Below are 13617 nucleotides of genomic sequence, written 5' to 3'. Positions count from 1 at the left end.
GATAAAGACGGTTTAGTAGGTAAAGCAAAAATTGCAGGCATAAGTGAAGTAAAAACTGCACACATAAGTAAGGCGAGATAAGAAGTTCATTTACTGCTACCTGTCCATAGGGAATTGTTCTGCCATCCACAGGAAAACAGGGCTCCATCATAGACTCATTAAGGTTGGAAAAGACCTCAGAGATCATCATGTCCAAGCATTAACCCAGCACCACCCTGTTCACCACTAAACTGGGCTCCTGAGTGCCACGTCACACCTTTTGAATAGTTCATGTGTATTGGAAACTTGCCAAGATAAACACTGTCACTCCAAACATCTCCTCCTTCCTCCTTTTTTCCCCAGCTTCTATTGCCAAGCATGACACCATATGATATGGGATATCCCTCTGGTCACGGGGGGGTCAGCTGTCCCAGCTGTGTCCCCTCCTAACTTCTTGTGCACCCCCAGCCTGCTCTCTGGTGGGGTGGTGAGAGGAGCAGAAAAGCCCTTTTGACCCTGTGTAAGCTGGACTCAGCAGTAACAAAAACATCCCTGTGTTATTAATGCTGTCTCCAGCAAGAATCTGAAACATAGTCCCATGCTAACTACTATGAAGAAATTTAACTGTATCCCAGCCAAAACCATTACTATACTGCAGAATTAATTACGGGTACATAGATGATACATGCTGCCTTCTGTTGCGTCACTGCAAAATGCTGTACGTACATTTTAATATTTCAGCACTGTTTTCGTGCATGCTCTCAAAAAATTATTGTCAATAGTTCTGTTATTGAAGTAACCTCAGAAGTTTGAGTTGCTGTGAATGCTCTTGCAGTACAGCTTTGCAAGACTTTAAAAACCTAAATTTTTTTTCTGTTTTTTTTTCCTCAAACATTTGAATGTAAATCTGTGTTTGAGAAGTATTTTGAATGTGAACTGAACACCACTGAACAGTGACAATAATTCTGGTGAAACAGGTTGACATCTTGCAGGAAAAATTTGATTTTTTGAGACTGTAAGACAGTAGGCATATTGTGGGCATTTTGACTAACCTAAAACTGATCGTGGACTTTGAGACAGAATTGTAGATCGGTATAAAACTCTGTAATTGCAAAAGGAAATTGTGGATGGCAACAACTGTAAACCTCAAAGTCCTCATTCAGCAAGGTATTTATGTATCTGACTACCCTAAACTTTGCTCCCAGTCTTACTAAAATCAATCCAGCGTCTTACTTATATGGCAACTGAATGACAGCCTTGAGATTTCTAAAATAATTCTAAGACTAAATAGCGTAAAATCAATTTGGATAGCTCTTGATGGAACCAAATTGTATCCCTACTTAGCTCAGAATGATTTCAGAGTAACTCAATAGATATCAGTGACATTTTCCCTAAGTTGATTCTAAGTATAATTGTGCAAAATTTAGGTAATATAGTTGTTTTCTAATAATTGTCCAGAGCAGTTGTGTTTGTTTATAAAAATTTGGTGAGAAACTCCTGGGTTAGGTCTTGTTAAATAATAAAGGGTCATTTTTTTTTTTTTATAAATGCATAGCAAGTTTATAACATCTTCTTTTTTAAAACATTGCTCCACACGTAACATGTTCCTTTCAGAGTTCATCAGTTGTCTGTACTGTATTGTATTATTAATGTGTCTGCAAGGATGATGTAAAGATTTATTAACTTTCTAGACAGATGCAGCGAGCTGGCTTGGTGGTGTGCAAGCTGTTGTACTTGGACTGAAACTTACTGACCTTCACATATCTGCTTTTTCTGTGCTGCAGGTGGGCACTGTGGTGGAGGTTCTTGATGGGCTGTCACCTTCTGGACCAGTGAAAAGCACTTACCCATTGACCTTTGTTCAGCTAAAGCAGGTAAGGATTCCTTCAGTAGGCACTTTGCAGTAATTTTGTAGCGTTTATTTGAACAACCCTCTGTGGTATTACTCTTCTTACATCATGTCTTACACCTTATCCCAGCACAGAAGTAAGAGTATTATACAAGAATCCAGTATTTTTGTATTGGAGGCTTTTCCATATTCTGCAGTGCTCCTGTTTTGCACCTGAGGTTTTCTTCTTCCTGTGAATGAAGGTACCTGTGCTGTCCAGGCTTTCACCTTTATTTCTCTCCTCTCTGAATTTTTTATTCTCTCCTCTCTGAGATTTTTAAGAGACTGTTGGATTTTTTTTTTTTAATCATCTTCAAAGCCCTCTGCTGGACCCTCTCCAGTAGTTCCATGTCCTTCTTCAACTGGGGAGCCCAGAACTGGATGTGACATTCCAGACGCAGCCTCACCAAGGCTGAGCAGAGGTGCAGGATCACTTCCCTCGACCTGCTGGCAATGCTCTTCCTGCTGCACCCCAGGATACCATTGGCCTTCTTGGCCACAGGGGCACACTGCTGGCTCGTGGACAGCTTGTTGTCCACCAGGACCCCCAGGTCCTTCTCTGCAGAGCTGCTTTCCAACTGGTCAGCCCCTAACATGTACAGTTGCATGGGGTTATTCTTCCCCAGGTGCAGGACCTTGCACTTACCTTTTTTGAGCTTCGTTAGTCTCCTCTCCACCCAACTCTCCAGCCTGTCCAGGTCCCAGTAATGGCTAGGACATTTTTTTCTGTTCCTGATGAGGAATTTAGTGAAAAATATTCCTAAATGTCCCTGATGTAAACCATGCAGTATTTAAAGATAATAGATAATTTTTAGTTAAAGATAATGGATAATTAGATAATATTAGATAATATTGACTTGATGAACACGTCAATTTATGGGCAGTGGGTGACAGTGGAGTCAGTTATGAAGGGATTTTCTAGCTATCTTTTCACTGATTTTAATGAAGAAATAATACTGTTGGTCATTAACTACTTTGTTTTTATTGAGGAAATACCTCTTAGATAGAGCCTTAGCTTTTAAAGTTGCGTAAATCTTCTGATGAAATTTAGAAGTGGAAACTCTGTGGGACTTACACCCATTACCTAAAGGTCAAAGCGAATTTGAATCTGAAACGGTGTCTGTGATAGATGCTATCTGAAGTGAATGAAAGTTAACATTTCAATGCAACCACGTAGGCAGAAATGTGGGATATTTCTAATTCTGACCTGAACTGAAACTACGGAATTATTTGGTTCATGAATCTGCTTACTTTTTATTTTTCCTTTCTTTTCTTTTCCTAGTATTTTGGGTTTGTACTGTACCGAACTACCCTTCCAAAAAACTGTACAGAGCCAACAGAACTGTCCTCACCTTTAAACGGAGTCCACGACCGTGCCTATGTCTCTGTCGATGGGGTAAAAGCACTGCTTGCTGGTGTTCATTTGTGCCACGAGTGGCCTTCATGAAAGTAATGGATGCAGTCTACAGGGTTTTTTCCCCTCTCTTCTCTAAATTACCAAGACAGGCCTGATCTTATTTAATGACACAAAGGAAATAAGGAAGTGTACAGTTATTTCATATCAGATGTTCAAATTTGTATTGGAGAAAATGTGACTGTTACCTTACCATTTTTGAAATTTGAGTGTTGATACAGATTAAATGAATTAAGTGAGTAAAAGACCTAGAGAAAGGGTTTGCTTGCTGGTTCATGAGATGTGTTAATGATGTATATGCTTGGTGGCTTTCTGCAGTATTTCCATAAATATTTTTTTTTAATTATTATTCTCTTATTTTTTCCTTTGAGGATGGGAGGAAGAGAAAGCCTGAGCCTATGTGTTACCTTATGAAACTGGCTTCAGATCACAGTTTCAGGGGGAAAAAAAAAGAAGTTTATTGTACGGAATGTGAACTTTCTTCCCATAAGCAGGGTTTTATTCCTTCTTAATGAGAATTAATATAAATTCATGGACTTTTATCATCTTTTTTTTTAATTATTATGTGACCTATGCTGACCTCTCATCACCTTTTATGTCCAGGTCAAGCTCTTTTTTCCTTATGTAATGGGAATAGGAACAACTAAAACTAAATATTGATACACTCTTAATTGGAAGATGAAGCCCCTTTAAATCAATGATATTGCCAAAATCTTCTCAGTCAGTAGACTAAATTCAGGAACCTGCTTTTTGTGATTCAGGTACATCAAAACCTAATAGCACATCCATTTATTGTGTTCTGAAATGGGAACGTTGACATAGAGGTTCAGGACATTTTTTTTAACTCCTTTTTTTTTTTTTCTATGTCATTTTTGTTTTCTTCATGCAAGTTGAAAAAAACAAATAACAGGGTATTTTTGTTGTTTTCTAGGTTCCTCAGGGTGTCCTTGAAAGGGACAAATCACTTACTATAAATATAACTGGAATGGCTGGAGCAAATCTGGACCTCTTGGTAGAGAATATGGGCCGAGTCAACTTTGGTAGATACAATAATGACTTTAAGGTAAGTAAAATCAATGGAGTTATGGGATTGTAATGGCTTTTATTCTTTTCCACAGGTTAAAAAGAAAGTAATGGGGTAGAAAAAGCAAAAAGGTCAGGATTACACAGCTGGAACTTTACCTCAAAATATAACTACTCACTAGTTTTCATTTGAGTTTTTCCAGTCACTGAAATCAATGTGAAATTAAAAACTGCCAGACATATTTTAAACTTTTTTTGTTGGTTCACTTATGTTGTCGCCCACAAGACTTTCGGATTGAGTTAAGCCTGTAGCTAACATTTTAAAATGTGCAAAACTGCTTGTATAAACTCCATAAATGGGTTGGAAATTGGTCTAGAACTTGATTGTACTTTGAGGTTTGTAAATCCTGGGATTGCTTTTGGTGGGTGGGTGGGTTTGAGGTTTGTATGTGTACATATATACACTCTTGTATCTCTCTCCCTGTCCCATTTCATTTGTCAGCAGTGTGCCCTTGTAATAATTTCAGCGTGGCTGGAAAAGGCTGTCTCACAAGCCCTTTATCATGCAAAAGCGCCAGTTCAGATTTGGGCTGTTCAGATGTTAGAGATAATTTTTAGAAACCTTCCAAATTCTTCTGGGTCTGTGCTGCGCTTTGGGACTGTCACCTCTGTGCATGAGTGGCTGTGGTGGGTTGACCTTGGCTGCAACTATGTGCCACAAAGCCACTCTGTCACTCCTCCGTCAACAGGAGAGGGGGGAAAAATACAACAAGTTTGTGGTTCAAGATAAGACAGGGAGATCAGTCAGCAATTACTTTCATCGGCAAAACGGGCTTAACTCAGGGAAATCAATTTATTGCCAATTAAACAGAGCAGGATAATGAGAAATAAGAACAGATCTTAAAAACACCCTTCCTTTCTTCCCAGGCTCAACTTCACTTGTGAATCTTTTACCTCCTCCACTTGAGCAAGAAAAGGGGACAAGGAAGTGGGGTTGCAGTTAGTTCATCACACGCTGTCTCTGTTGCTCCTTCCTCCTCACACTCTTACCCTGCTCCAGCATGGGGCCCTGCCTACGAGAGACAGTCCTTCACAAATTTCTTCACTGTACATCCTTACTATGGGCTGCAGTTCTTCATGCACTGCTGCAACATGGGTCCCTTCCACGGGCTGCAGTCCCTCAGAAACAGATTGTTCAAGTGTGGGTCCCCCCCGGGTCACAAGTCCTGCCAGCACACCTGCTCCAGTGTGGGCTGCTCTCCACAGGTCCTGCCAGCAGCCTGCTCCAGCACTGGCTTCTACAAGGTCACACCCTCCTTTTTGGGGGCATCCAAGTACTCTGGCCTGGGGTCCTCCTCATGCTGCAGGTGGATACCTGCTCCACCATAGACCTCCATGGGCTGTGATGGGACAGGCTGTGTCACTGTTGTCTGCAGGGGAATCTCTGCTCCTGCACCTAGAGCACCTTCTCCCTCTCCTCCTCTACTGACTCTAGGGCTCTTTCTTTTCATTTTTCTTCACTCCTCTCTCACGACTGCTACACAGGTTTGGGGTTTTTAGCCTTTCTTAAATACGTCATCACAGAGTCACTCCCAGTGTCACTGATGGGCTCAGCAGTGGGTCTGTCTTGGAGTCAGCTGGAACTGTCTTTCTCCAACATGGGGCAACTTCTGGCACCCTCTAACACAAGCCCCACCTGCAGCCCCCCTTGCTACCCAAAACCTTGCCATGAAAACATAATACCATGGAGGTGCCACTAACAGAGCACTAGGAAGGGCAGGGGCAAAGAGTAAACTTTTTTGGTTTTAGACTTAATGGGATCCCCCAGTGCTGCGTGATAGTTGATAAAAGAGGGGAGTGTTGTAGAGGCCAGTCTTGAGTTGTGTTTGTGCTGTGTACAGTTCACAGCATGGCTTTTTTTTTTTTTTTTTTTATTTTGATATTATTAGGACACAGCTGGGTAGCACTAGTGCCAACTCTGTCCATGCTGTCTCTTCAAGGCACTTCACCCTTATCTGACTGGTAGTTGAGGAAAGCTAGTATCCCAGTGTTTTGCTTTCATGTTGAAGCAGCAGCAGTATTTTTATGTATTTAATAACAGGACAGGTGATAAAGAAACTTATGTGCTTAATGCTAAATTAAGGTAACAAAATAGGGCGTTAGAGGTTGGATTAGGGAGGTGCTCGGTGTTGCTGTGGTTGAGCTGAAATTCACACTTATACCAGGGTTTCAACTGTTTAAAGATTTAAGAGTGAAAGCAAGGTTAGGAGACATGTCCCTGGTGAGAATAATCCTTTAAAACCAGGATCCTTCCATGTAGTAAAGGCAGCCTTTCTCAGGTAGCTTTGGACTAAGTGCTTCCCATAGAATTCCTCCATCATGCTGTTCTTTGGGTTGATTTTGAAAACTGAAAGTAATGATACCTTGGGTTTTAGATATTTTGTGCTTTCGAAAATCACATTAGTGGAAGAAGTTCCTGCCTTATGAAGCCTTGCATTTTTAAGCAAATAGGATGGTTTTTAGGGTTATGTTTGGCTGGGGTTTTTATCACTTTTTTGAGCTTGAAATCAAAGTAGGCATTTAGCTTTTGTGAAGGAATCTTAAAAGGATTTTGGTTTTAAAATGTCCTGCTAACCCAAGTCTTGTTGTTGAAGGACACAAAAGAAGGAATAGTGGGGTTTCTGGTTTTTTTCTATCTTTTCACATGCTCACTACCATCTGTGTCTCAGTTTTACTTGGAAAATTTATATCCACATCTGGACCATTGAATGTGCATTCTTATGCAGACCAAAGTAAGAATGTTTAGTAGGCAGACTAGATTGTGTAGAAAAATTTTGTCACTTAACACTCTGCAGATATTTTATTTTGACTTAAGAAAAATAAGCTCCTGTTCCGCGAAGTGGACATCTAGGTAAAGGAAAGGAAAACCACTTAGTGCTCGTACAGGTGATGAGGTCTGTGGAGTCAATGCAATGGTTATTAGACATCACAACACACACACAACATAGTGTCAGCCCTCCAAAGCCACAGAAACTGTGGTTTTGCTTGTTCCTGTTTGACATGTGGTGTTTGCAACAGAACTTAAATTGCACTTAAAAACAGCTTCTATGCAAGGTCTACTCAAGCAGTTAAAATCAACCCCTTGCATTGCACTGAAACACCACTTAAGGAACTACTACTATAACACAGTTAGGATGTGTGCAGGGGTAACTTAATGTTCGTTTCATTCTTCTTGAATCGTGACCTTATCTTGCTTTTGCGTTCGTTGTGCAAGTACCCTGGTATGCTGTGAACCAGTGTGTGTGTGGTTCCATAGAAACGAAATGGGACTCTGTGGTCTTAGAGCTGACTGTAAGCTTAAAATATTTCACTGAATTGGGCACGTGCATTGGTTTTTGTGATGCTTTATCTTATATCTGGAGAAAATTTGTAGGAAGTAAATACCACTTTCTCTGCTATTGTGCAGGCTATTGTCTAGGGTTAGTGACTCAGTGTTAGCAAATGATGCTATCACAGACTTAATGATACTTAATGTTGCTTCTGCTTTTTGTTAAGCCCTAGGTTTTGTAATCATGTTAATGTTAAGGCAAAATAAAAGTTTTCCCACTTACAGGAAAAAAGTTTGAAAAAAACCTCTTGGGTATCAATGAAAGTTTAAAACTTTGAAGATGAACAGATCTCTCACAGAGAATAAATGAAGCCCTTTATTCTTAAGCAGAGCTTATAACTTGGTGAAGGCCAGATGCTTGGCTTTTTCATACACAGATTGGCAACCAACTGTTGCAAGTACTTTGATTCAGTTTTTATTCCTAACTGATTTATAGTTGCAGGCAAATAACTTCAATAACCTAAGCTAATTATCTAATTTTCTTTTTTTTTTTTTTTTTCTTCCTTTTAGGGTCTAGTTTCAAATTTAACTCTTGCTCAAGATGTACTTGTTGGATGGGAAATGTATCCTCTAGACATAGATGGAGCAGTGAACTATGGCATTGTTCCTCTCTTTGATCAGCCGGAGAGATTTGTTGGCAGTCCACTGAATGACGAAGTACCTACGTTTTACACTGGTAGTCTTTCAATTCCTGGAGGGATTCCAGACTTGCCACAAGACACCTATGTCAGTTTTCCTGGCTGGACAAAGGTACAACTTTTTGCTGTAAAAACTCAAAGTCTGCTTGGAAAGCTGTTGAAACTTCTATGGACGATCAAAGTCCACCTTTTGTGGGTGGGTGGAAGTTGGTTGTAGTGGTGGGCTGTGGGAAGCCTGTGGACAGATCTCTGTTAATGGGAACTTCTCACAGGGCTGGAGCATAGCTAGAACAGCAAGGAGTGTGTTTTCACAGTGCCATGCTTGAAACCACCAGCATGCAGGGTGGGTAAGGAGCAGCTCAGCTTGCTGATGGGACAGAGGTAGCAGAATGTGTGCACTGAGGTGCCACTCCTCTTGGAAGCCTAAGCATTTAAATCCAGGTTTTAGGGAAGTACCTGTGACAGTGTTAGGTAGCAAACCTGTCCCTTTCTGAAACAATTATTTTACTGCTATTAAAATAAAGTAGGAAAAAGAGTTGCTGTTGGTCTTCTTATCTACCAGTGTTGTAGTGGTTAAAGCACTTCACAATATGCAGAAGCCTGTGATTCATTGCAAGTGCTTAGTGTTGCTGGCACTGAGCTTGGATGAGGAAGTCTGACTTGGTCCCTGTTCCTGCATAGATGTGCACGTCTCACATAGTCACTGAATAAAATTTAAAAATAGCTGGTTTTGCATGGCAACTGGAATCTGAGACTTTTTCAGTAACTTCCATGACCCTGCTGGTCATAAATCTTCTTCGGGAAACGTGGTGGCCATACCTGACTATTGGCAAACCCATATTTAAAATGGCAAATTAGTCAAAGAATTCTTACGTATTGGTGAAGATCTTTTCCTCTGATCTACAAAAAACTTTGCTTTACATAGTTTGTATACCCTCTAAAGCAGTCATGGTGAGAGATCCCAGGTGCATTGTAAGTCGGGCTGACGAACTGATCCTTCAAGCTTTATGTGGATTGGTCCAGAGTTTTTAATAAGATTTCCAGGAGTAATAACATTGAGATGATGCTGGGTGTGAAAACTGAGACTTCCAGGGAACTTTAGCAATTAATAAATACCTTTAAAGCAGAGGGCCTTAAGGATATAAATTTCACTCAGGCCCCACTGTATCTGGGCCTTAATTCTTTGAGTGGCACTATATAAATTGCTGATACCAAAGCGTGGAGAGGTATTCTTAATAGGAGTTGAAACTCACCTATTTGAGATGTTGGAAAACCATGGAAGCAACACTTATCAAGGAAACTGATAGTCCTAATGATGGTTCTGCCTTTGCATACTAGGGCAAGGAATATAGCATGTTGGACAGCCTGGAAGGAAGGGTTACAGCCTGAAGAGTCGTGGCCTATTGTTGTAGCTCACTTGCCTTCAGTGGTTTTTAAGCCCTTAGCTAGTAATAAAACCTCCTTCACCCTCTTTTGAAGAATCAGGGTGCCCTTGAGGATACATACTGAATGTATGGTTAGATTTATTGGAACTTTATTTTTTTTCCTCAGCAGAAAATAGGATTTAGAGTCAGGACTGTTCTTGATTTCTGTGGAGTCGTGGGCTGTTGTTGCTTTGCCTGCTAAAGGAGATCTTGCTACTGAAGATAAATTTCTCCCTCTTTTATTTTGTCTAGGGTGTTTTCATTAGTAGTGTATATAGTGTCAAAATTTGCTGGTTTAGGGCACACAAATTCCTGAGGGTGCGCAGTCTTTAGAAGCTTCAGTGTTAATAAAGACAATTCGGAATGGAGAAATTTAAGTTTATAGCTTTACTGCAAAAATGTGTTTCAACCAGTGACTGATAAAGATCGGAAACCGAGACCTGTCTGATCATGCCTCCAGCATTTGAACCAGAATGCAGTTGATTCCTACAGTAAACACCTACTTCCCACAGGTTTACTGTCAGTGTCTGTAGGAGGAGAGCTACTGTCTGTCTAGTGGGTACACTAATTAGTCTTGGGGTACGGGGGTGGAGCTGGCATTAATGCTATATTTTCTTCTAAAACTACTACAGCAGCAAAGTAGAGAGTTTGAATAAAGATTCACTTGATTAAAGAAAAAAATTTTGGGGTCAAAGTTTGTTAACACCTTGGCAGGATGATGCAAGATAGGATCTTAAACCACGGAAGTGGATACAGAGCTGAAATAACTAAACTGCATTTGCAAATGTTCTAACTCCTTAAAAGTTTCCCTTGCATGTTACATAAAATTTGTTTTTGTAAATACTTGAAAAAGGAAACACAAGAAAGATACCTCTAAAGCAGCCTCAGCAGCATTACTCACCATATTACAATTGTGCCTCTATAAATCCTGTTAAAATATTGTTCTGGTTTCAGTTATCCCAGAAAACTTTAGAAATTACTTGAATTCAGTGGAAGTCCTTACTTTCCACTGATTCAGACAATTTTATTATTTTTATCAACGCACATCAATGCTGTGAGTTAGTTTTTCCTCTATGTTTTGATTACCAAAAGCCAAAGCAAAAGGAGAAAACACAGATGCAGTTACCTGTTCCCATCCCTTTCCTTGACACTGAAATCTTGTTTGACATACAGCAAAAGGACACTTTGAAGGAGTAAAAGCAAGTTATTTATCCAAATCAGTTGTATATGCTCTCTTCTATCTTGTTTAATAAGCAAAACTCAGCTCAGCTCAGTAGAAGTCAGTTTACAGTTTTACTAAACATTCTGCATCCCGCCAATTTACAGACTTTTGGAAAACTCTGCATTTGTGTCACTTTGGTGTGTCTGTTTCATGGTGCATAAATGATTGTTTTGACTTTTCTCTTTTTCTCCTTGCCCATTTTTTAAAATCTTTTGAACTTAAGGTATTCATGATGTTAGGACAATATTTTGAACTAGGGGTTCCGACCACCTCAGCTATAAAAAGCGACTTAGGGAGTTTTTATGCCTAGTTAAGCACAATTTCATTTAACCTAATACTAGCAGACCCCCCAAAGATTTTAATGATTGTATGTAACTGCAACAAAATACAGTACTTTCTTGCAGTGTGATTTCACAAGTACCTTTGTTGACTAAGTATAAGAGACATTTAAGTTTCATGTGTCTAGACAAGATGTAGCTTTTCCATGAAATCATGGAACAGGAGGGGACTGCCAAGGTAGTGTAGTCTTACACTTGTACACAGAGCCACAACAGAATAAGGATCTGCGTTTTTCTTCTGTGAGTTCTTTCTCCTTTTAACAATCAACTTCAAGCAAATAAAATTTTCAGGTTTGTTTTGATCTTAAACTTGGTGCAAAATTCAGTGCGAGGAACCTGCAATTGTTTTCATAAGTATTGTCATATTTGGAATTGCTGCAGTATTTGACCACTTTCTTTTTTAAATATTAATGATAGCTTTAACTGCTCGGGAAATTTAGATTCTTTTGACTGTCTTTAGCATTTTTTCAAACAGATTTTCTGTCCATGTGCTCTGTCAAACTGAAAGATGAGGGAAATTCGATTACTGTATGAAGAACATTATGCTTAAAGCTATTTTGTCATTTGCTCTCTGAAAAATTATTAAAACGTTGTTGTTTTTTCTTTCTCTCTTACCAGGGGCAAATTTGGATCAATGGCTTTAATCTTGGCCGCTACTGGCCAGTCCGTGGTCCTCAGCTGACCCTTTATGTTCCGAGGAATGTACTTGTTTCATCGGTGCCAAACAACATAACAGTCTTGGAGCTGGAGAGTTCTCCTTGCAGCACCCAGGCCTGTGAAATAGAATTTGTAGATGAACCTAACATCAATGCAACCGTACAGTATGAAACTCATGACCACCAGCTCTTCGTTAGAGACATACGGCTGACCCATCTATAATGATTTGAGTGTTTCTTTATCTTTCCCCTACTTTTCTTCCCTTTCCATCAAATCGTACTGATTTGACACCAAGTCTTTAAAAAAGGAAAGTTGCTTATGTGAGGCAACTTTTTAAGTTCTTCAAAGACTTTTTTTTTTTTTTTTAATCTCTCAGAGGTAAATATTAAAGTTCTTTTTAAAAATAAAAACTGTAGCTTTAAAATTTGCCTTGGACTGTGAAATTGAACTCAACTGGAAGGTAACGTAGTAAATCTAGTAAAAATGTAGTCCTTGTACACTGTTTGCACTACAGTAACCTTCTTACACTTTTTTTAACATGCTTTACAGCTAGAGAGGAGCCTACAAAAAGGGGTGCACAGCCCCTGCTACCTTGATGGTTTCACTCGTGGGACTGGTAGCTGAGAGCTGCCAACAGACAAGACAGTTTCAGCTTCTTTTATCACCTGGTTAGTATCAACATCTTTTTAGTCTGATTGGGCTCACTGCCAGCGTTGAGTGGACCTCATTTTTTTTTTTTATGACCTCTGTGCAAGTGACTTTGGGAAAATTTCAGTTGGTTTCTTACAGGAGCAGTGAGAACAACTGCAGAAGAGCGCACTCAAATACCTGCTGGTCCAAACAGCAGTAATGTGGAGAGGGACCTTGTAGTCTGCATCTGTCCCCTCTTTGAAAGCCAGTTTACTGCTTCCATTCTGCTGTCTCTGAAGACTTAAAGTAAATTGAGTAATACAAGGACATATGTAAAATTTAGGCTGTTTTGATTGGCCTCTAACTAACCTGTAGTTTTAAAAAAATGAGCCATTTTCCCTCTAATATATCCTTTTTATATTTATTTTCTTCTTTTTTTTTTTTTCCTAATGGGCATGGAGTACCTGCTTTTTATAGGCCAGCACCTTGGAAGTGGAGTGCTTTGAGTTACAGAATTTTACTTCTCTTTAGTTATCTGTTTTGTTCCAGTAAACTGATGGTCTTTGTAAGTGCCTGATATTTGCAAAGGTGCACAAACTCTGTCAGTACAGCTGACTTTCTAGAGCAGACAGAATCTTCTTTTTGCTTCTTACGGTTTTGATGTCAGTCATGCACACTCCTTGGTGATATTTAAACAACAGAATGTGATGGAATCAAGTATTTTCATAATCGGTGGTTTCTTCCTTTGATTTTTGTCTGACATTATTAAAATGGTTCTTTAAAGATTAAATTTTTCCTCTGTGTGTTTGAGAAGGAAAAAAACGAGGAGGAAGAATTATGAGCAGTACTAAGGAAGAAATGGGATTATAAAGTCACTACAGATGAGGTGTTATTCTCGTTGATGTCTCATTTATTTTCTGCGTTACGAAGATTACGAAGTAAACAAAATGAAGTAGTTGCAATGGGCTGAGTAGACACTGGAGGTGCCACTGTTTTCTGAGATAACTGATGCAAAA

General features: G+C 39.6%; 1 protein-coding gene across 1 annotated transcript in view; it reads left to right on the top strand.

The window, feature by feature from the left end:
- GLB1 (galactosidase beta 1) overlaps window positions 1-12493 on the top strand; it is a 42960-nt gene extending 30467 nt beyond the window's left edge. Inside the window, exons 12-16 of the mRNA XM_027897038.1 lie at window positions 1764-1853; window positions 3150-3263; window positions 4213-4344; window positions 8203-8442; window positions 11933-12493. Coding sequence (XP_027752839.1) covers window positions 1764-1853; window positions 3150-3263; window positions 4213-4344; window positions 8203-8442; window positions 11933-12193 — 837 coding nt within the window. The 3' untranslated portion in view covers window positions 12194-12493. The remainder of the gene's footprint in view (window positions 1-1763; window positions 1854-3149; window positions 3264-4212; window positions 4345-8202; window positions 8443-11932) is intronic.
- The last annotated feature ends 1124 nt before the right edge of the window (window positions 12494-13617 follow it).

The sequence above is a fragment of the Empidonax traillii genome, unplaced genomic scaffold, assembly GCF_003031625.1.
Source record: "Empidonax traillii isolate 1590-97213 ecotype Southwest subspecies unplaced genomic scaffold, ASM303162v1 scaffold527:size1067160, whole genome shotgun sequence".
In the NCBI taxonomy this organism is placed as follows: domain Eukaryota; kingdom Metazoa; phylum Chordata; class Aves; order Passeriformes; family Tyrannidae; genus Empidonax; species Empidonax traillii.
Note: the sequence above shows the minus strand (reverse complement) of the source record. Positions and strands in the feature narration are given on the sequence as shown.